The sequence below is a fragment of the Medicago sativa genome, chromosome 1, assembly GCF_051527215.1.
Source record: "Medicago sativa cultivar Bolivia chromosome 1, Bolivia_mono, whole genome shotgun sequence".
NCBI lineage: Eukaryota > Viridiplantae > Streptophyta > Magnoliopsida > Fabales > Fabaceae > Medicago > Medicago sativa.
The window spans coordinates 71325136-71345488 of record NC_140749.1 but is presented as its reverse complement, the minus strand read 5'-3'; the positions used below and the strand labels follow the sequence as shown (position 1 = coordinate 71345488).

Here is a 20353-nt window from a genome sequence, read left to right as displayed (position 1 = left end):
GTTTTTTTTTTTTTTTCCTTTTCTTCATCAACAAAAACAACACATATATATAGGCAGGGCAGCTCCAATTAATTAATTTACCATAATACCCCCAATAAGGGTAAAATGGTAAATTCACCGGACATGTATTTTCGGATTTAGTTTAGTAGATTTAGTAGATAGTTTAGCAATGTTTTAAATGAAATATTATTATTAACTTAAAAATGAAATATTGTTTAAATTTTGCGCTCAAATTAATTTCAATTATTATTTAAGAGGAAATATAGCAAAATTGTAATAATTTTAATCAAATGACATGACATAATATTTTTTTAAAAAAATCAAAACCATATATTTGTAAGAAATATACAAATTAAACCTCCAGAGGGTTTAATTGGTTCATTGGATTAATTAGTCCTTGAACTGGATATCGAGCTTTTAAAGAAAAAAAATTAAACCATCGGAGATTAGTACGGCGGTGTAGGCTTGAAATCTTAGATTTAGGCAAACTACATATTAGCCAATGAATAATTAACTTAAGACAAACGTTTATGGTATTTATAATTTTTTGTCTTATACGATTTTGATGTATAAATTGCGATTTTGATATTTTAGACAAGTTGTACTTGAGACAAAAAATTGTGTGTTGGTTTAGTAAGTGACAAGAATTTTATGTTTTTTTGTCAAAAAGAATTTATGTTTTTGTTCTTTCATTTGCCCTAAATTTATCATGTATTTGAAATAGTTTTACAATCAAACACACATTATAAGGGAAGTTGCATTGTATTGTCCATATTTTTTAGCATGTCAAACACATCATCATAATGTCGTATGCTTGGGTGCGTTCAAACTTGAATTCTTTTGACACAAAAAGTTGTGTTGTGGTTTAACGAGAGACAAAATTTTATGTTTATGTTCCGTCCGTCACTTGCCCTCAACTTATCCCGCTTTTAGGGTGCGTTTGATACGTGGAAAAATGGACATGACAAAACAATTACAATTGTACAGTGTTTGGTTTGTAAAGATGTTTTAGAGACATTACAAAATGGAGATAAGAGACATGACAAAAACTAAAATTCTTGTGTTTCACTAAACCATCACACAGTTTTTTGTCCAAAGTACAAGTTGCATAAAATTCCAAAATAACATTTTTGTTAACCAAAAATCGTATAAGAATGAAAATTGTTCAAACCAAAAAAGGTTGTCATGTAGTATTATTTTGTCTTATATTGTGTTGTTATATCTCATGTTGTTCTACCATTACTTACTTCTCAGCAAATCAAACTCACTTTTAAAAACAATTTTACAATCTAACATAGTATAACTGTACCATGTTGTCCTTATTTTTTAGGAAGTGAAACCCATCTAAGCATGCATTCGAATTTGGGTTCCTCATTTGTACTTGACAAAAAAAAAATGAATAAAATATATATGGAATTATATTTTTAATAAATTATTAAACGTGTTTACGTGTCAGTCAGAAATGAAACCTCACTTTACCGAACGATAACGTGATTTGCGTCTTTATCTTTCCTACATCGACGGCCCAGATCTCTTCCGAACCAAGATTCTCATCTCCCTATAAAAACAATTCTCCTTCTCGAGTTCGCGTTTTCTTGTCATTACCGATCTTAACAGAAACTTCACCTCCCATAGACATCTTCCAAAATCGTAGAGAAGAAGAAACCCTCGAGAATTTTCTCTCTCAATTAGGGTCTGAGAATTTTCTCTTCTCTTCTCTTCTCCTCTCCCGATCCAATTCCTTTCATGTTCCCTTTCTTCGTTCACTGATTCACTTTCCGATCCTTCGTTCCTTCTCCGTCTCTGTTCACCGGAATCATGATCTCCGTCCAGGGAGATCACCATCGCCACCACTACAGCCACCACTCTCAGCTTGTTGGCTCATCCGACAGCTCTCGATTGCCGTTCACCGGAGATCGCGTTGAACCGTTCGCCGTTAAGCAAGAGCCGTCGTCGCTCACGTTATTGCCTTTACACGCTCATGATTCTAGTGAAGGTTTGTTTTGAATTTTAATTCACTGTAATTCACCTCGAGATCGATGCTTCTTGTGGTTTATCTCTTCACACGCGCCAATTATACTTGGTTTTGGTTTTTCAATTTCATAGTTAGGGTTTCTTAGGGGATTTTTAGCACATATTTTTTTTTTTATTATCAATTTCCAGTTTATGACTTCTTATTGAATCAATTTCGTACTTTCGAGGAATATGATTGGTTAACGGTGAACTCGTTATTTTGTACTTTCGTACTTGTGCAGTTGATGAAGATTTGCATTTGACTCTTGCACATCAAATGTACAAGAGTGGAAGTTATAAGAAAGCGTTAGAGCATAGCAACACTGTCTATGAGAGAAATCCGCTTCGCACCGATAATTTACTACTCCTTGGTGCAATTTATTACCAGGTAAATGTTTCTATTCTGTCTGTTATTTGTTTGGGTTCATATTTATAATGCTTGGTGCTGATTTGTTGTTTTTGCGTGAATTGCGTGGAACTACTTGTGTTGTGCAGTTGCATGATTTTGATATGTGCGTGGCGAAAAATGAAGAAGCACTTAGGATTGAGCCACACTTTGCTGAGTGTTACGGTAATATGGCAAATGCATGGAAGGTAGGTCACTGCTGCTAATGTGCCACAACTTTGTTGGACGTGTTGTACTATTTTAGTGTGTAGTGGATGAATAACGTACATTTTCTAGAATTAATTGAACTTTCCTTTTTGCAGGAAAAAGGCAACATTGACCTTGCAATTCGCTATTACTTGATTGCCATTGAGGTATGTATTCTTGATTTATAAATGTAGTTTGTCATGTAATTGTTTCGTGAACTTACATGTTGCTTTGGTCTAGTTTTAATCTTTTTGTATCATTACTCTAAACTATAGTATTTCATTTCCAAATATTGTTGTCCAATAACCAAAAATAAGATTGACTATATCTTGTATGAATTTAGTACTAACACACAAACTGGATTCTGTTGGTTAATTTTCATAACATATTATTAACTGTTGCTGTCGGTAGTAATGGTAGGTCACAAATGTTAGCTGTGTTTGGAGTCATTAATTTACTATTATAAACAACCATATAAGCCTCACCTTGAGTTTGTTTGATGCCAATTATTAATAGAAAATTATGCATATATGTTATAATTATTATCATTTTCAATTGTTAGAATTTCCCCCATATTTGATGCTTTTTTTTTTCTTCCTTTTTTGCTATGTTATACGCTTTGTGCCATTCTTGATTAGTTGCTTCAATATTTATCCCTCTGTTGGTTCTGCTGCTGCAGCTTCGTCCCAATTTTGCTGATGCATGGTCAAACCTAGCTAGTGCATACATGCGTAAAGGAAGACTTACTGAAGCAGCTCAATGTTGTCGTCAAGCACTTGCTATCAACCCTCTAATGGTAATTTAACTATTTGTTTGATGAGTAACTGCAGCCAAGCTTATATGTTATTATCTCTAAGGCATAGGGTGTAATCTTTTACTTCCTTCTCTAATTAATTGAACTTTGGTTTTACTAGCTTTGCTGACATATCATTGTTTTTGTTGTCATTAACTATGTTCTGCAGGTTGATGCTCATAGTAACTTGGGTAATCTAATGAAAGCTCAAGGGTTGGTCCAAGAAGTAAGTCCTAACATTTGACATGCTTTTTTATGTTTGAATATGTATCTTTTGGAATTTTTTTGTTGTTTACAGTCTATAAATATTTTATGAACTGTCAAATCTTATGGATAAGGAGATTAGTCTTTTCTTAATGACCTTTCTGCCACAGTGCAACATATCTGAAATTGGATTTTGTTATACCCCAACCTGCTCTATAGCCAGTCCAGTTTCTCTATGCTGCACAGTTTGAGATGAGGCTCTACTGGATTCCCAGTATGAGCGGTACTCTACCTGTTGTTTAGTTTTTTTTATGTAGGTGGTTAGGCATTTCTAAGATGTTTTCTACAATAATAGTCCCGATCTTGGTGAACTGCATTGATGTTGGAGCCAAAACACTCTTAATTTGGCTTCCAGTTTGAGACATCTCTCTGCTGGGATTCCCAGAATGAAAAACACCAATGTCTTCCATTGGTCATACTCGTCTCCCATTTTTACCTGATAAAAATGGCCATGTGCTGGCCTGGAAGCCTGGAGGGTTCCTTCAATACTTAGTCTTTTATTCCCTACATCTTTTTTTTTTTTTACATTTTAGTTACTGATTTAAATAATTGGTGGGTGGAACTGTGTCCAAATTCACAGTTCGATACAGATATGAAGTTGTTGTCTTCAAAGCATGGACTCAGATGATGGTTGGTCTTGTTGTAACTTCCATCTGCAAGACTGCAAATAGTCAGAATCTAACATTTTGTGCAGGCATACAGTTGTTACCTCGAGGCATTGCGTATACAACCTACCTTTGCTATTGCATGGTCAAATCTTGCTGGTCTGTTCATGGAGTCTGGTGATTTCAACAGAGCCCTGCAGTATTACAAGGTCTGCCTCACTTTCATATTCACATGCTTGAATGAACTTCTGTTAGGTGCCTTTTATAAATCAGACCGTCCGATTAGCTATGATGTATTTACTTCTGATATTTTGCTTTCTTATTAATGGTTACCTGTAGAAGTTACTAATTGCACTTTTGGTGCATGATATGTTAGTGTTGTGCAATGTATTAGTGTGATGTCTTCTCTAAAATTTATTTATTTTTGCTACAGGATCATGAATTCCTGATATAGAAACAAGGATTAATTCTGTATTTTTTTTTTCTTCTTTTTATACAATACTATTTGTCATTATATATTCTCACTTTACATTTTCTAAAAATATTTCAGGAAGCTGTTAAACTCAAACCTTCCTTCCCTGATGCATACTTGAACCTTGGGAATGTATACAAGGTAACGTGTTAAGAATATGATAGGTTGGATGCAACTAGAATTTTGATCGGCATTGATGGATCCTTGAAAGGCTTTTTTTTTTTCCCCCTTCATCAGGCTTTAGGGATGCCTCAAGAAGCTATTGCATGTTATCAACATGCTCTTCAGACACGGCCAAACTATGGCATGGCTTATGGTGAGTTCTGTTGCTTTACTTGTTTATATGTTTGCAGCTAATTTTATTTTCTTTGTATAAGATCAGTGCAAAGATATGGGATAGTAAGAAATGGACATTTGAAGATCATTTTGTTTTCCTTTTCTTTATGAATGTATGGTTATGGTGTTCTAAACACTGATCGATGACCTTGGTCTCCAGGATTTATTTGGGGCTTTAAATAAAACTATTCTGAAGAGTCATTGCTATCGAAAAAGCTATAGTTTCCATTAGTTGTATAACCATTGCAAAACTGTGATATAGTATCATGTGGTTGATGTGTGTCTATTTCTAAAATCACTAATGTTAACATGAATCAAAAAGAACAGTCATTGATGTATTGTATCATAACTCGTTTGCATATTTATATTAATAGGATTGGCTTTTTTTTATATATATTTTTTTTTAAAAAAAAAGCTTGCTAGGGAACAAAGCTTCTTTCTTTGATAAACATGTCATTATTAATGTCAACGAAGGAGTTTCATAGTTATGTTGGCTCCTCATGGCTTCCTTTGTGCAATATATAGTTATGGCTGGTTCTTACTTGATAATATTTCCAGTTGACCATGCTTTGCTGCATATTGATAATGGTAATGCAGAAATAGTAAAACACTGAATAGTGGTGAAAGTTGTTTGTCCTTTATTCTGATATCTATGGCAGTTCCAGTATTTTTTTTTTTTTATTAATTCAAATTACCACGGCTTGCAATTTAGTAAACTCTATCCATGCTAGTTGCACTGAATTTACTGTGTTACAAATGATGTTACAGGTAATTTGGCCAGTATACATTATGAGCAAGGTCAACTGGACATGGCAATTCTACACTACAAACAAGCTATTGCATGTGACCCCAGATTTTTGGAAGCTTACAATAATTTGGTTGGTTTTTTTTTTTTTTTTTTTGCTGTTTAGTTGAAAATGCTGAGGGTTTCGTTTTGGAAAACTTTTTGTATTCAGTTTTAATTATGAAAGGCCACTTTGTTTTATGTCTTTTAAGTTTTGTATCAGAAACATATCTTTTTTTTAATTGTTTTCACGATTTTTCATACAGAACTTTGAAAATAGTAAATAAAAGAAGGTGCTATTTTTGTAATGAAACCCAGAAACAACACTCGGAAACAAAAGCCAGACCCTAAATGTGCTATTTTAGATTAGATGCAATTGGATAACATTATCTTTGTTTTTCTAGGGTAATGCTCTGAAAGATGTTGGCAGAGTGGAGGAAGCAATCCAGTGCTATAATGTATGTTCTTTTCTAGATAAATTTTTTTCATTAGTTCATTATGCTTTCAACCCACTAGATTCCTACTCAATTTTTTTTTTTTTTTTGGTTCTATGTAGCAATGCCTTTCGTTACAGCCTAACCACCCACAAGCGTTGACCAATCTTGGAAATATATACATGGAATGGTATGTGATCCCTCTATCTTCATGCTAATGGTAGTAGTTTGTGGGTTATGTGGGATAATTGACTTGATTGAAATTGTTAATGCAGGAACATGGTGGCTGCTGCTGCTTCATATTATAAAGCTACACTAAATGTAACCACTGGATTATCTGCACCGTATAACAACCTTGCTATAATATATAAGCAGCAGGTATGAAAACCTAGAGCATTTGTTCTATATAACCACGATAGAACATAGGATAACTGCAAGGATTATCAACTTGGAGAAAAAGTTGATAGAAATATATTGTTGTTTATCTTATTTATTTCTTTGACAGTATTGTAGGGGAATTATGCTCTTAGTTATTTCTTGGACAATATTGTAGGGGAATTATGCAGATGCCATATCTTGCTACAATGAGGTCCTCCGCATTGATCCCTTGGCAGCTGATGGTCTTGTAAACAGAGGCAATACTTATAAGGAGATTGGTAGAGTCAGTGATGCTATCCAGGATTACATACGTGCGATTACCGTCAGGCCTACTATGGCTGAAGCTCATGCTAATTTGGCTTCTGCCTATAAGGATAGGTATGCTAATTGTTATTTTGCCCAATGCCTCCAACATTGAAACTGAAGCAAAACTATAAAATCTCGTTAGCAGTGTGAGCTTCAATTAAAATAAAATGTCTTTTTAGCATAATATTGAAATTGTGCCTGGATCTTCTGACATCTTTTGGGGATTATTTTTCTTGTGTCCACATCAGAAGTTTTAGGTTTCTTGTTTTGTCTAGAACTTCTTTTAATCCCCCATCGCCCTTGCAACATCTGTTGGTGATTTCCTGTCAACGTTATGATGTCTAGTTACTTACTTTGTCAAAACTGCATGCTCATTGAAATTCTGTTTATTTCAGTGGACATGTAGAGGCGGCTGTAAAGAGCTACAGACAGGCATTGATTCTTCGTACAGACTTTCCTGAAGCAACTTGCAATCTTCTACATACACTTCAGGTTTTTTGTTTACCATTTGTTATTTTTTAGTCAATAGCTGTTTAAAAAGTAAATGTTTATTGTATCTCTTATGATGGTTGCTCATCAAAAAAACTGTTAATTTTTTAGAATATGTTCGAATCATAAAGTGTGTGTTTGAAAGTGTGCAGCTTGTATTATTTTTCTTGATGTGTACCTTATTAGAAACCTCTGTTGTCAAAAGCGGCTACGCCGGCCGCTATAGCAGCGCGAAGCGGGAAATTTCAACGCCACCGAGCCAGGCTGCACCGGGGCGTGTCGGAAGTGGAGAGCGGTCAAAGCGGGCCACTATGCAGTGACCGGTTCGGAGCAGCATGGGGTCAATGCGGCCGCTTCAACCTTTTTCACGGTCAAAGAGAAGGAGAAGAAGTGAAAGAAGCAAACAGCTGTGAAGAAGATTGATTGTACTCTGTAAAAAAACGAGAAGAAGCAAAGTGAAAGAAGGTCGTTGTTGGTTGTTTATGCGGCTGCAGTGCTTCATGTTTGAAGGAGATCTAGGGTTAAGTATGAAGAAGACTTATTTGGGCCCTTCAGGCCAATCAAAATGGTAGTATAACCAGATTTGTAGTATAGTGGACTTAGACACGTTAGTGTTTTTTTGTTTTTTTAGAGCAACATGTGAAGTGTTTTAATGGTAAAAAAAACAATAGGTAGTAATAGTAACATAATTAGATGAATATAGTCTTATTTATTAATAACAGACCAATAATTGAATAGTAAAATATTAATAACAAAATAATAACTTGTATTTGTATTAGTAAATAAGTATTTAAATATTTAATATAAATTATTCATACAGTATAAATTATATGAATATTAATTATTTAGAAATAAATATTAAACTTTTTATATATTCCATTTTATATCAATGCTAAAAATCATTTAATTATCCTTAACTTTCCATTTATATTAGCTAAGTATATTTTTTTTCATACTTTCTCAGTCCTTAATTAATAATGTATTTTTTAGTATTAGTGTCCACGTCACTTAAATAGCGCCTGCTCCCCTCGCCGCTCCCGCTCCGCTCCAAATTTTGGGTTGGCCGCGCAATTTGGGTTGGCCGCGCAATTCTGCATTCACTACAAAGTTAGAAACCCATTATTTTTGCCTTAATCACTGGTTCATTCTTGGTGATTCTATTCTTTTCAAATATGAAAGTGGTCGTTGTATTGGGCAATTCGCTTGAAATGGAATGGTAGTATACCTTGCTTGCTGTCTGTTTGACCTGATTGGACTACATGATACTCTCCTATCATCTTGATTTTGGATATACTATTCAGCATAATGATTGAAATGAAATCATTATTTCTATGATGCGTTTATTGTTATGATATGTTGTTCGTGGTTGTTTCTCATTGTTATTAGTTATTGTTTAGTCTTGGGCATTTCCTTTGTTATCACTCCATTATCCCCACAAGTTCGTTGCGTCTAATGTCTCGTAATATATGTAGTTTCTTTGCATCTCAGTATAATCTTTTGCAATAATGCAGTGTGTCTGTTGTTGGGAGGATCGTGATCAAATGTTCAAGGAAGTAGAAGGGATTATCAGAAGACAAATTAATGTCACGAGCAATTCGTATACAATTTCAATATTTTTTTAATAAATCACATTATAATATGAACATGCGTGTTTCTTTGAATATTCCTCAGTTATTTTGTTTTTCTATTTTTCAGATGTCAGTTCTTCCTAGTGTCCAGCCTTTCCATGCCATAGCATATCCACTTGACCCAATGCTTGCTCTGGAAATTAGGTACAATTAATTTGTTTACAGAAGATCAACTCAATAACAAATGGAATGCTCTATGATATTCTCACTATGCGTGTTTTAATGTCCTTTGTCTCTTCACAGCCGCAAATATGCTGCACACTGCTCTGTAATTGCATCTCGTTTCTCTCTACCACCATTTAGCCATCCTGCTCCTATTCCAATCAAGCAGGAGGGAGGTTATGAAAGACTAAGGATTGGGTATGTGATTGTTACTTTGCAAAATCTCTGAAAGATTTCCCTCCTTGTGAGAGATATGTAACAATTTTAATTACATGGGAAATTTTTGGACTGCAGGTATGTGAGTAGTGACTTTGGTAACCACCCATTGTCACATCTCATGGGATCTGTTTTCGGTATGCACAACAGAAAGAATGTGGAGGTATTTAACTTGGTTTTGTTCAATCTTGTTGTCTTCCAAATATTCTTCTGTTCTCTATGTATTTTGACAATGTATACATGTATAGGTATTCTGTTATGCCTTGAGTCCAAATGATGGTACTGAATGGAGACAGCGTATTCAATCTGAAGCAGAGCACTTTGTGGATGTATCTGCCATGACATCAGATACGATAGCAAAATTGATCAACGAGGATAAGATTCAAATCCTTATCAACCTTAATGGTTATACAAAGGTAGCTCCCTTATGTTGAATTATTGTTGTATGATCTTTTAATTAATCAAAATTCATAAATAAGGATGTTGTTTCTGTCAAAGTTAGTTTTGTTTTACTTGTTTGTTAATTTGAAGTTATATTTATGGATGATTGAATTCAGTTCTGATTGTGTTTAGTACTTTGATCCGTGAAGGGTATGTGAAATGGAGGAATGCTTCAGATGTAATATGTGACAACAAAGTATTACTCAACCTTAAAGATTTCTTTATCACAACTATAAGATTTACAATACAATATTGTATGGAATTAAGTGTTGGACTGTAAATAGTTAATAAGAAAATAAAAATAGTGTTGCTGCTAAGATGAGAATACTATGATATGAGTGGTCACACAAAACAAGACAGGATTAGTGAATATCCTTTGATAAGAAGTAGGGTAGTGTTGCTCCAAATATTATAGTAGATGGTATGGCTTTGTCTCATGTGGTTTGAGTGTCTACTCTGGATATTCATAGAAGCAGCACCAGTAAGGATAAGGAAGGTATAGAAGAGAGGGAGAATATCCCATTAGTTAAGAGGGCGTCCAATAAAAACTGTAATTCAAACTATTTAGTGCTCTTTTGGATACACGTAGGTGAAGTTTTTCTTGCATGCCAATGGCAAGTCTCCATATTATAATATTGAGGTTACAGACTGGCATTGTGAAGGAAATTTCAGCCAATGTCAAATCCAACTTGAAAACAAACTCATTTTTTTTTTTTTTATCATTTTACTCTGTTGGTTTTGTGCTAAAATAGAGTTGTCCCTCACGTTTAATCATGCTTAGCAATTTTGATGATGACATAATAGAATATCCCATTTTACTCTGTTATGTTTTGTTTACAATATAAATCCCTAGTTATTAATTTTCTTTTATCTGTGAATTAATTTTTGGTCCATACTATAATTCATAAAAGGACATTATGAAGCTAATTGATAAATATAGCTAATCCTACTTAGTGGGTGAAAGTTTTTGATTGTTTATATATATGGAACCAGACCAAGATCCTGGCCTGGTGAATTTATATAGCTGATCTTACTTATTGAGTAAAGGCTTTGAATTGTGTAGGTATGTTTTTTATCTTTTGGTTATTTCTGATTGCATGGTGCAATTGTCCTTTTTTCAGGGTGCAAGAAATGAGATATTTGCTATGAAACCTGCACCAGTTCAAGTTTCATATATGGGATTTCCTGGCACAACCGGAGCTACATACATAGATTACTTGGTCACTGATGAGGTTAGTAGTACTGGGTGTTACCAGGCCATCTTATTAACTCATTTACTCATTTACATGCTTTCTGAATTATTGCTACTTCTCTTGTAGTTTGTTTCACCTCTTCAGTATGCACATATCTACTCTGAAAAGATTGTCCATCTCCCGCATTGCTACTTTGTAAACGATTATAAACAGGTTTGTTGTTATGAACTTGGATGAAATTATGTACATGTTGTAAGGTATGTATGTTGACTATACATGGCGCTCAATGTCTTTGCCCCGGGTAACTTGTTTATTCAGAAAAATCAGGATGTGTTAGATCCAAACTGTCAGCCCAAACGATCAGATTATGGTCTCCCTGAGGATAAGTTTTTATTTGCATGCTTCAATCAACTTTACAAGATGGATCCTGAAATATTTAATACATGGTAATGTTAGGAAGCTATTTCTTGTGTAGATAAGATTTCCATGTGTATTTAATGTTTTCAATATTTGCCATATCATTCTTTACATGTCTGCTTATGTTTGTGTTGTTTTAGGTGCAATATACTTAAACGTGTACCCAACAGCGCGCTTTGGCTCTTGAAATTTCCTGCAGCAGGAGAAATGAGACTGAGGGCATGTATGTGTGTTTGTTTTCATAATACTTTCACAAAATGTCACAACGCACTTAAATGTGCGTGTGTTTTTGCAATGTTTGGGTTTATTTTTTAATCAATTCTTCAGTGGCCATTATCCATGTCAAAACCACTGGGAGATTTTATTTTCCTATTTGTATGTGCTGCTTAATTTTTTTGTGGACTTCCTCTATAATTATTGTACTTCTTTCAGATGCTGCTGCACAAGGGGTACAACCTGATCAAATTATCTTCACAGATGTTGCAATGAAGGGTGAACACATTAGACGGAGTTCCTTGGCAGACTTATTTCTTGACACGTAATTCTTCTCATCTACATGTTGTTTTGTTTCGTCAGTCTGCAGTTGCTCTGTCACTTAAATAGTTTTCGTTGGACATACATATACTGATTATGTTTTCTTTTAGGCCTTTATGCAATGCACATACCACAGGAACAGATATATTATGGGCAGGTCTGCCTATGGTTACTCTGCCTCTTGAGAAAATGGCTACTAGGGTTGCTGGCTCACTCTGTATTTCCACTGGACTGGGGGACGAGATGATTGTCAGCAGGTGAGCTGTTTTCCAATTTAATATTTTGTCAGTTGCTGCTTGAGTTCAATTGATGATATAGAATATAGACTTCCTAATCTCCCTTGTAAGTTGAATTTTTCTTTTTTTAATTTCTTGCATGCGTAATTTTGAACTTCCATGAAACCATGTAGTATGAAAGAGTATGAAGATAGAGCTGTATCGCTTGCTCTGAATCGCCCAAAGCTTCAAGCTCTAACTGACAAGCTCAAATCTGTGCGTCTGACCTGTCCTCTCTTTGACACAAACCGATGGGTGAGTTCAAATTATATTTTGTACAATTTAATTTTTCGGTTGCCTACACAGTTACTTAACCTCAAGTTCTATGCTGAAAATTTTATAGGTGAGAAATCTCGACAGAGCATATTTTAAAATGTGGAATCTGCATTGCTCTGGTCAACGGCCACAGCATTTTAAGGTCACTGAAAATGATAACGAATGTCCAGATGATAAATAGACATAGGAATACCGTATTAGAGACGGGAATGTAGATAAGAAAATCAAGAGGAAATTGTAGTTAACCCCGCATGTCTGAGGGTTGCCAAAAATTCCAAAGAATATACATTGTTGTAATTTAGTTACTCAAAATTGGGTTGCGTATTTGGTTACAGTTGTTGGGTTGCCTTGTATTAGTAAAAAAGAAGAAATTGTGACGTATTTATATTTATGTTATTAGAAGATGTTTGCTTTTGGTCTGTGCCTTCGGAGCCTGTGTTAAATAGTCATTCCTGTCGGTAAAATTTTAAATGGTTGATATCGTATTTAAGAAGTCATATATACTAGTATAGGTTAATAGCTAATATTTGTCCTAATGAAAATGTTATAATTCTTTGAAAGTTAAATTATTTATTTTTTTAAAATAAAAAACAAACAAAACTTCTTCAGCATTTGTCCCAACATTTTTATAAAGGCTTTTGTTCTATGAAGTTTGGATACGTGGTATTGACGAAGATGCGAAAATTTTGAAATTCAAGAAACTTGTATGTATGAAAGGTGTATGCATTGATTATTATTCATTGCTTATGAAGATGGCAATTTGTAAAAAAATTAATATTTTTATTCTTTTTACCAAAACGCGAAAATCATAGTTTATTATGGGATTTTAGATCTCAAATAAGACAAGGTTTAGCATCATGGAGGTCGTTTCACAAAATCTATTTAAGTAATTGTTTCATTTCTATTTAAAGAAGAAATCATGTCACACGGTGGATTCTTGTTTGTACAAAGTCTACTAAGATTCTAAGTAATTGTTTCATACTAGATCCTATATCTATTTAAAGAAGAAATCATGTGACACGGGGGGGCTTGTTTCATACTTCGAACATTCATTATTATACAAAATATAAGGATCACAATTTGAAGTTAGAGTCGGTTCAAGATATCTATATTTTTTTGTTCCTATTACATGAGTCGTGAGTAGGCTAATCTTTGTGTGTGTTTTAGCCCTATTATTGTTCGTTTATGTATTTTTTACTCTAAATCTAATGTATGTAATCCCAGCTATTCTTGTATGGCCAAATGTTTAGTGTTTAGGTACACACAAAAAGAGATATTTTTTTAAAAAGAAAAAAATGATTTTACATTTGAGGGATATGTGTTTTTTTGTTTGTGTCCAAACACTAATATATAGACACTTAAGTTTTGTGTCCATCCAAGACTTCCTCATATAATTATACTTGGAGCACTGACGGACACTTCATATCAAGACATGGTGTAGTCACGATTCAATCTTAGTTCCTCAACATTTCAAAAAAATGTCCATCCAAGACTTTCTCATATAATTATACTTGGAGCACTGACGGACACTTCATATCAAGACATGGTGTAGTCACGATTCAATCTTAGTTCCTCAACATTTCAAAAAAAAAATCTTAGTTCCTCAAGTTGTGGAAGACTAATCCATTTCATTAGATTGAAACTTTTTTTGACAATTGATTCAACCTTGCAGCTATATTTCCCATAACTTTGATGTATAGTATTGTTAGTGTTAATAGGATTTCGAAAATCTAAAACTTTGTGGCTTTGGATAGGTTTGTGGCTTTGGATTAGGTGGAGGAGAGGTTTAACAAATGTGTTTCTTAATAATTATATTATTTCATGGAAGTTTTAACCCGAGGTTTTAACTATGAAAATTTAACATTTTAATCTAATTATTTTTTATTTATTTATATGAGATAAAATAAATCAAAAACATATTTTTGTTTTTAGCTTCTTCATGTCAACTTGAAAATTAGAATCTCAACCATATTCATGTAAATTTTTGTTGCTTTTACTTTAACATTTGATGTCAATAGATCATATATCTCTATACCGTCATAAAAATGGCATTACACTCGTGTAATGCTTGAATATTGTTCTTTTTTTTCTTTTACGGAAAATAGAAACTTCATTGATACGATAAAAGAACTATTACACCAACTTTATTGTGCATTGCAAGGACATTCCCCATTCTTGAAAAGGACATGAAATTAAAAGATAAACCAACTAAATCAATATTAGTAGAAACCATATAATGAGTATAGAGATTAGGGGCATCACACCCGTTTTTTTATCCTAGCATCCAACAAAACAATTGCTTCCTCCGTAGATCCAACAAAAAAATTGTGTAATGCTTGAATATTGTTACACTCATCAATTGGTCACATTTATAAGCAAAAACCCACTTTTTAGATTCATTGAATACTAGTGTATTAGGTATATATTATAGACCAAATACACTAGGTATTGAATGAACCTAAAAAGTGCTTTTTTGCTTATAAATGTGACCAAAGGAAGTAACATTTACCGAATATCTTTATTACAAAATGAATTGTTGTCTTGAAAATTAATATCATGTGAACTTTCTCTGTGCTTTTCTTTAAAAAAAAAAACAAAATTATATTATGTGGTCGTGACATGCCAAGATTAGCAAGGCTTAATGGTGTAACGAAAGTTTGATTTTTTATTTTATAATTTAAACTAACGAGTTTTAATCTGGACTCTCCAATCTTGATCGATCAGAGGGTCTCTAATGTACAAATGCATGACTTCGGGTACCTGCAGGCGGGTCCTTTAATTTAAATAGAGACAAGATGCATTTTTTTTTGGTCAAGATGCGTCATTTATTTTTATTTTTGAGGGAGAGCATGCAGTATCTCTTCCTTCTATATGAACTGCATAATGTATTGTACGTCTATCTTGAAGAGCATGTCTAAGAATGTTTCTAATAGTGGTAAGGACAAAAAACAATTTGAAGTACCAACGCAGGAACAAAATACTATTTATTATACTTGCATGATAAATCAAACAAGCTAACGTACACACAAAACAAAGGTGACATTAAGAAAACAACCATATTGCATCCTCATGCATTTATTTGCTATATTAGTCAAATTTTAGACTCAGCATGAGGCAAACTTAAGGAAATCACGTGTCCAACGTTCAAGCACAATTAACTATTGTTGTACCAGAATTGCTTTTGAAGATAGTCGATTACATTTTTATCCACTTGAAAAGCTTTGGTGAGAACTTCCAAAGAAATTGGTGGTTTAGATCCAAACACAGCATTTGCTATGGTAATCACTCCAGGGTTTTGGCTACTAAGACCAGCAATGGCAATAGCCTCCCCATAACCAACGTTCAATTGGAAGTGAATGAGACCAATTGGAAACACAAATACATCGCCTTTGTTCAATACTTTGGTGAAGAGACGGTTATTGTCTTGATTCGAGGTAACGAATCCAACATAAAGCGTACCTTCCAAAACTACAAGAATCTCAGTACCTCGAGGGTGAGTGTGAGGAGGATTTAGACCTTTTGGTGCAAAATCGACGCGGGCCAAAGATATACCAAGTGTGTTGAGTCCTAATATTTCATTAACCGCCACTGGAGTCACTTTAGATCCGAGTGGATTTGAAGTATTCCCAGGTCCCAATCCTTGAAAGAAGAAATCATCCGCATTTGCAAGCTTAGGATCTTTGCAAAATTTTCCATTCACGAACACTGGAAATTAGAAAACCAAATCACAAGAAAACTTGATTAATATAATAAACTCTTGACACTTTCTAATTAGTTAATATAGACGCATAAAATTCATCATCATTTAACCAAAAAATAAATAAATAAAAAATCGATTACCATAATTTTAGGTGTATAAAATACTCAAGTTTACCACATGTTTTAGATATGCAATCATTTATACACAAAAAACTATAATAACATGGAGGTATTCATTTATTTTGAACAATTGAACAACAAATATATACCACCAGTTTTGGTATCATTGATTGCAACACAAAAGTCTTGCAATGGGCTGGGATCATAGGCAAAACCAACAGATGATGCTAAAGCCAATAAGGCAACGATGAAGTAAAAAACTCCCATTTTGTATGTATATGTTTAAGTTCTTGGTATAATTGAATGTTGCTGTGTGGGAAGCTAGCTAGTTAAGCATCTATTTATAGGAAGGGCCGAAGGGGGAAGCCATTGATATCATAGACTACTTTATACTCCCTCCGTCTCTAAATTATTGTCGTTTAAGGTTTGTGCACGGTTATTAAGGAAATGATTGATTGTGTTGATTTCAATGGTAAAATTAATATCATTTACTAAAATACCCTTATTAATTGTAGTTAGTGGAGTAGTTAAGTTTGATGAAATTCAATAAATAAGGGTATAATAATGGAAAAAAATAATAAATGCTGCATTGGTATTCTAAAGTGACAATTCTTTTGAGAAAAAGAAAAAATGCTAAAGAGACTATTATTGTGAGACGGAGGGAGTATTTTAAATGTTTGTTTGGTTCTACAATAATAAAAAGTTGATTTTAAACAAATTGATTAAGTATTGATTTTAGTAAACAATCATGATCAATTGAGTATGACGTGGCTTATGTTTGAACAATAAATCTATGGGTCTTGCTATCTTGTGCTCTTAGGACACAAGTTAAGTTATTCAAAATTAGAAACTTTTCATAGAAAACAACAAAATTTTGACTTTTAAAAGTTGAATAAAGTTGAATGCACAACTTTTAAGACAATTGTTTCTATTTTAAATTTCTTAGCATGTGCCCCAAGTTATATTTTTTATAAGGGAATTGAACAATAATTTTGAGTGTAAAAATTATGTTTAGAGTAAAGAGCTTTAAATGCTTCAAGTTAAAATCGATTTATCAAAGAAAAATCAGTTAAATAAAAATCACCCAAATAAGTCAAAATCAATTTTATACGTATAAAATAATTTTAATACCAAACACATTAAATAAAAGCTATAAATAATTGAGAAAATAATTGTTCAAAAGTATAAATACCATTTTAGATTATATATTTATATTTTTTTCGTAAATATACCCATAATTAAGCTAGTAAGTGTCTTATGAGACGAGAAGTTGGAATTGAACACACACTACACAAGAGTATTTTAAAAAGTAAAATTACGGACATAGTTTTTAAAATTGGAGCGTATTTTCGGATTGGTTGTTTAATTTTTTTTAAGTTGGTCTTTTATGTTACATTGTATTTGCATGGCTAGTCTTGTTAATAGTTTAAAGTATGCATAACATTTTAATTTTGAAAAAACTTACAAAGACTTGCCAAACTCCATTTTCTTTCACCATCTACTTCTACTTCTTTAAATCCAAATTTAAAAACCTTAAAACCAGATTACCTAATTTTTCAAAACAATATCTTCATTCAAAAGTATAAATTGAATTTACAAATAAAAAATAGTGATTCTTTCATATTTAGTGTGAGACGTGATGAATTGACATCTGAATGTTGTTCATTTCTATGTGAAATAAAAGTTAACCTAAAAGATCTATCAAAAAAATAAAATTTAAAGGATCAATACACAAAATTTAAATTTAAAGGACTTGGACGTAATTTTGTGTTTAGAAAATGTACATATACAAAATGGACACGTTATACATTGTCTTCTTTTTAAAAACATATGTAAAATTTGGAATGTTAACTTTATTATATATTTTTGGAGGAGAAACTTTAGTATATTTAATGTTGGAATCAACTGTTTCATGGAGGAAGCATTTCTTCAGCGACAAGCAAGTTTGCCAAAAGTTTAGAGTAATAAAATGCTACAAATCAACTTCATGACATATTCACGTCAAAATAAACTTCAGGACATATTTAGGTATTACCTTGCCCAATCGGTATTGTACCCACTACTATTTTTATTTTTTTGACCAAGTATTTTACCCACTACCTAATACTTAAAATGATATTATAATGGGATTTGGTGTGTAAAGATTAGAGTTGTTAGTGTTTTAGACCTGACGGCAAAAAAATTCCAAGCACGTGTAGAAATCTAGTCTAGAACTAATGCCACTTATTAATTTGTTTTGTTTATTTTCAAACTTTTTTTACTCATGCTTGTTTTGGTTTAGTTCTTAGTACATAGTTGTGGCGGCCAACAAAATCAATTTTAGCTTCCCTAAACAAAAAAAATCAATTTTAGCTAGTTAGTATATGAATGATATAACTTAGACAACAGAAATAATTTTTCAATTGAAATTGAAAATATATAGATTAAATATGATTAATTAACTACGTAACTAATCTTGAATAAGTCAACTTATATCTATTTTACAATTGTTACGTTTTACTAGAATAACTTGTTGCACCTCATCCACCAATTTGGTTTATCTGGGTCCATTCAAATAAATTTTACTTCAAAAAATTCTTTGTTAAAAAAAATCATAGCAAAAAGCTGATACACTATAAAAATCATTTTTATAAAAGGCTATAACCAATTTTTCATTGACGCTGTAACGATTATTACATTCACAAATCCCTTGCATGTACAAGTTTTCTTATTTTAACACAACTTACAAAATTAGAAATTGACATATTCTCTAATAAATTAAAAATGACTTATCCTATTCTACCCAAAAAAAAAATGCTTTTAAAAAATATTATTCATCATTTAAAATATTGAATGTAACTTGGACCTATTTTATTGAGTCTACCTTTGATCATTCCAAATTCAATCACACCAATACAACGATAACAATCTGAGCTCCATATGTTCACCTGGCTTTCACGGATATTGCGTGTATAATAAATTTACCAATAGAGATTAGAGAGTACTTTTTTATAAAAATAAAAATAAAAAAACAACGATTAGAGATAACTCATCAACTAAGTAACATATCCTTCCTCAAAGAAAAGCTAAGTACCATTGATAGACACATATTTTCTTTTTATATACTCCACTCGTCCCAAAATATAAGCAATGATTGATCAACAAAAGTTAATGTATTTAGTTTAAAATTTATATACATCAACAAAATCAATTTTAGCTTCCCTAAAAAAAAAAATTTTTTTAGCTAGTTAGGATATGAATGATATAACTTAGACAACATAAATAATTTCCAATTGAAATTGAAAATATATAAATTAAATATGATTAATTAACTACGTAACTAATCTTGAATAAGTCAACTTATAGCTATTTTACAATTGTTACGTTTTACTAGAGTAACTTGTTGCACCTCATCCACCAACATTAAAATCAAGCAATTGTGTTCAAGTGATTAATAAATATTAAAAAATTTATTTAAGAGAATTCTAGTTCGATTACTTGTAATGGGATGATAACTCAAAGTGGAATTTGACATATAGGTGATGTAAATGAATTAATGATATATTCCTAACCCAAGAAAAAATTCAGAATTGTGGAAAAAATGCATAGAGTAAGCAGGACCTTGTACTGAAAAGATGAGAGTAGTTACAAGGAAGGTACCTAAATATATTTCATGATAGCGACTTCCAATTCATGAATCCAAGTTAGTTAGAAACTTGGAATATCCCATGGAAGGATTGTGATTATTCTATCGATCCTTGTTTTCTATAGCAATTTATAGTTTTAAAAAACTCAAATTTTATCTTCATCCTTTAGGACAAACATGAAGTTGTCCATATATATTACAATTTCAAATTAAAAACATAGGATCTTAATATAAATATAAAGTAGATTTAAATAAGTGTCTTATCATTATAAATATATCAGATTTTATTTTTAATCTCTCT

At 32.5% G+C, this 20353-nt stretch overlaps 2 protein-coding genes across 4 annotated transcripts; one reads left to right on the top strand and one right to left on the bottom strand.

Annotated features, from left to right (window-relative positions):
* The first annotated feature begins 1597 nt into the window (after positions 1 to 1597).
* On the top strand, positions 1598 to 13029 carry SEC (Tetratricopeptide repeat (TPR)-like superfamily protein). 3 transcript variants are annotated; one of them, XM_085733379.1, is made up of 29 exons: positions 1598 to 1996; positions 2256 to 2401; positions 2509 to 2607; positions 2722 to 2772; positions 3285 to 3401; positions 3568 to 3624; positions 4243 to 4292; positions 4357 to 4476; positions 4818 to 4880; positions 4977 to 5055; positions 5844 to 5953; positions 6264 to 6317; positions 6416 to 6483; positions 6569 to 6671; positions 6847 to 7049; positions 7373 to 7469; positions 8978 to 9049; positions 9162 to 9238; positions 9338 to 9454; positions 9551 to 9635; positions 9721 to 9888; positions 11035 to 11145; positions 11233 to 11319; positions 11425 to 11552; positions 11664 to 11746; positions 11956 to 12061; positions 12168 to 12314; positions 12467 to 12587; positions 12676 to 13029. In XM_085733379.1, the coding sequence occupies exons 7-29, from the start codon at positions 4287 to 4289 to the stop codon at positions 12787 to 12789; spliced, it is 2319 nt and encodes a 772-aa protein (XP_085589505.1). In that variant the 5' UTR covers positions 1598 to 1996; positions 2256 to 2401; positions 2509 to 2607; positions 2722 to 2772; positions 3285 to 3401; positions 3568 to 3624; positions 4243 to 4286; the 3' UTR covers positions 12790 to 13029. The 3 variants fall into 3 exon arrangements, with proteins under 3 accessions (XP_085589505.1, XP_085589491.1, XP_085589499.1); XM_085733365.1 differs by lacking the exon at positions 4243 to 4292; XM_085733373.1 differs by lacking the exons at positions 4243 to 4292; positions 12168 to 12314.
* Positions 13030 to 15560: 2531 nt separating this feature from the next.
* Positions 15561 to 16742, bottom strand: LOC146957004 (germin-like protein subfamily 1 member 16). The gene is made up of 2 exons (XM_085733353.1): positions 16577 to 16742; positions 15561 to 16313 (listed from the first exon to the last, which is right to left on the bottom strand). The coding sequence occupies exons 1-2, from the start codon at positions 16692 to 16694 to the stop codon at positions 15763 to 15765; spliced, it is 669 nt and encodes a 222-aa protein (XP_085589479.1). The 5' UTR covers positions 16695 to 16742; the 3' UTR covers positions 15561 to 15762.
* Positions 16743 to 20353: the final 3611 nt, after the last annotated feature.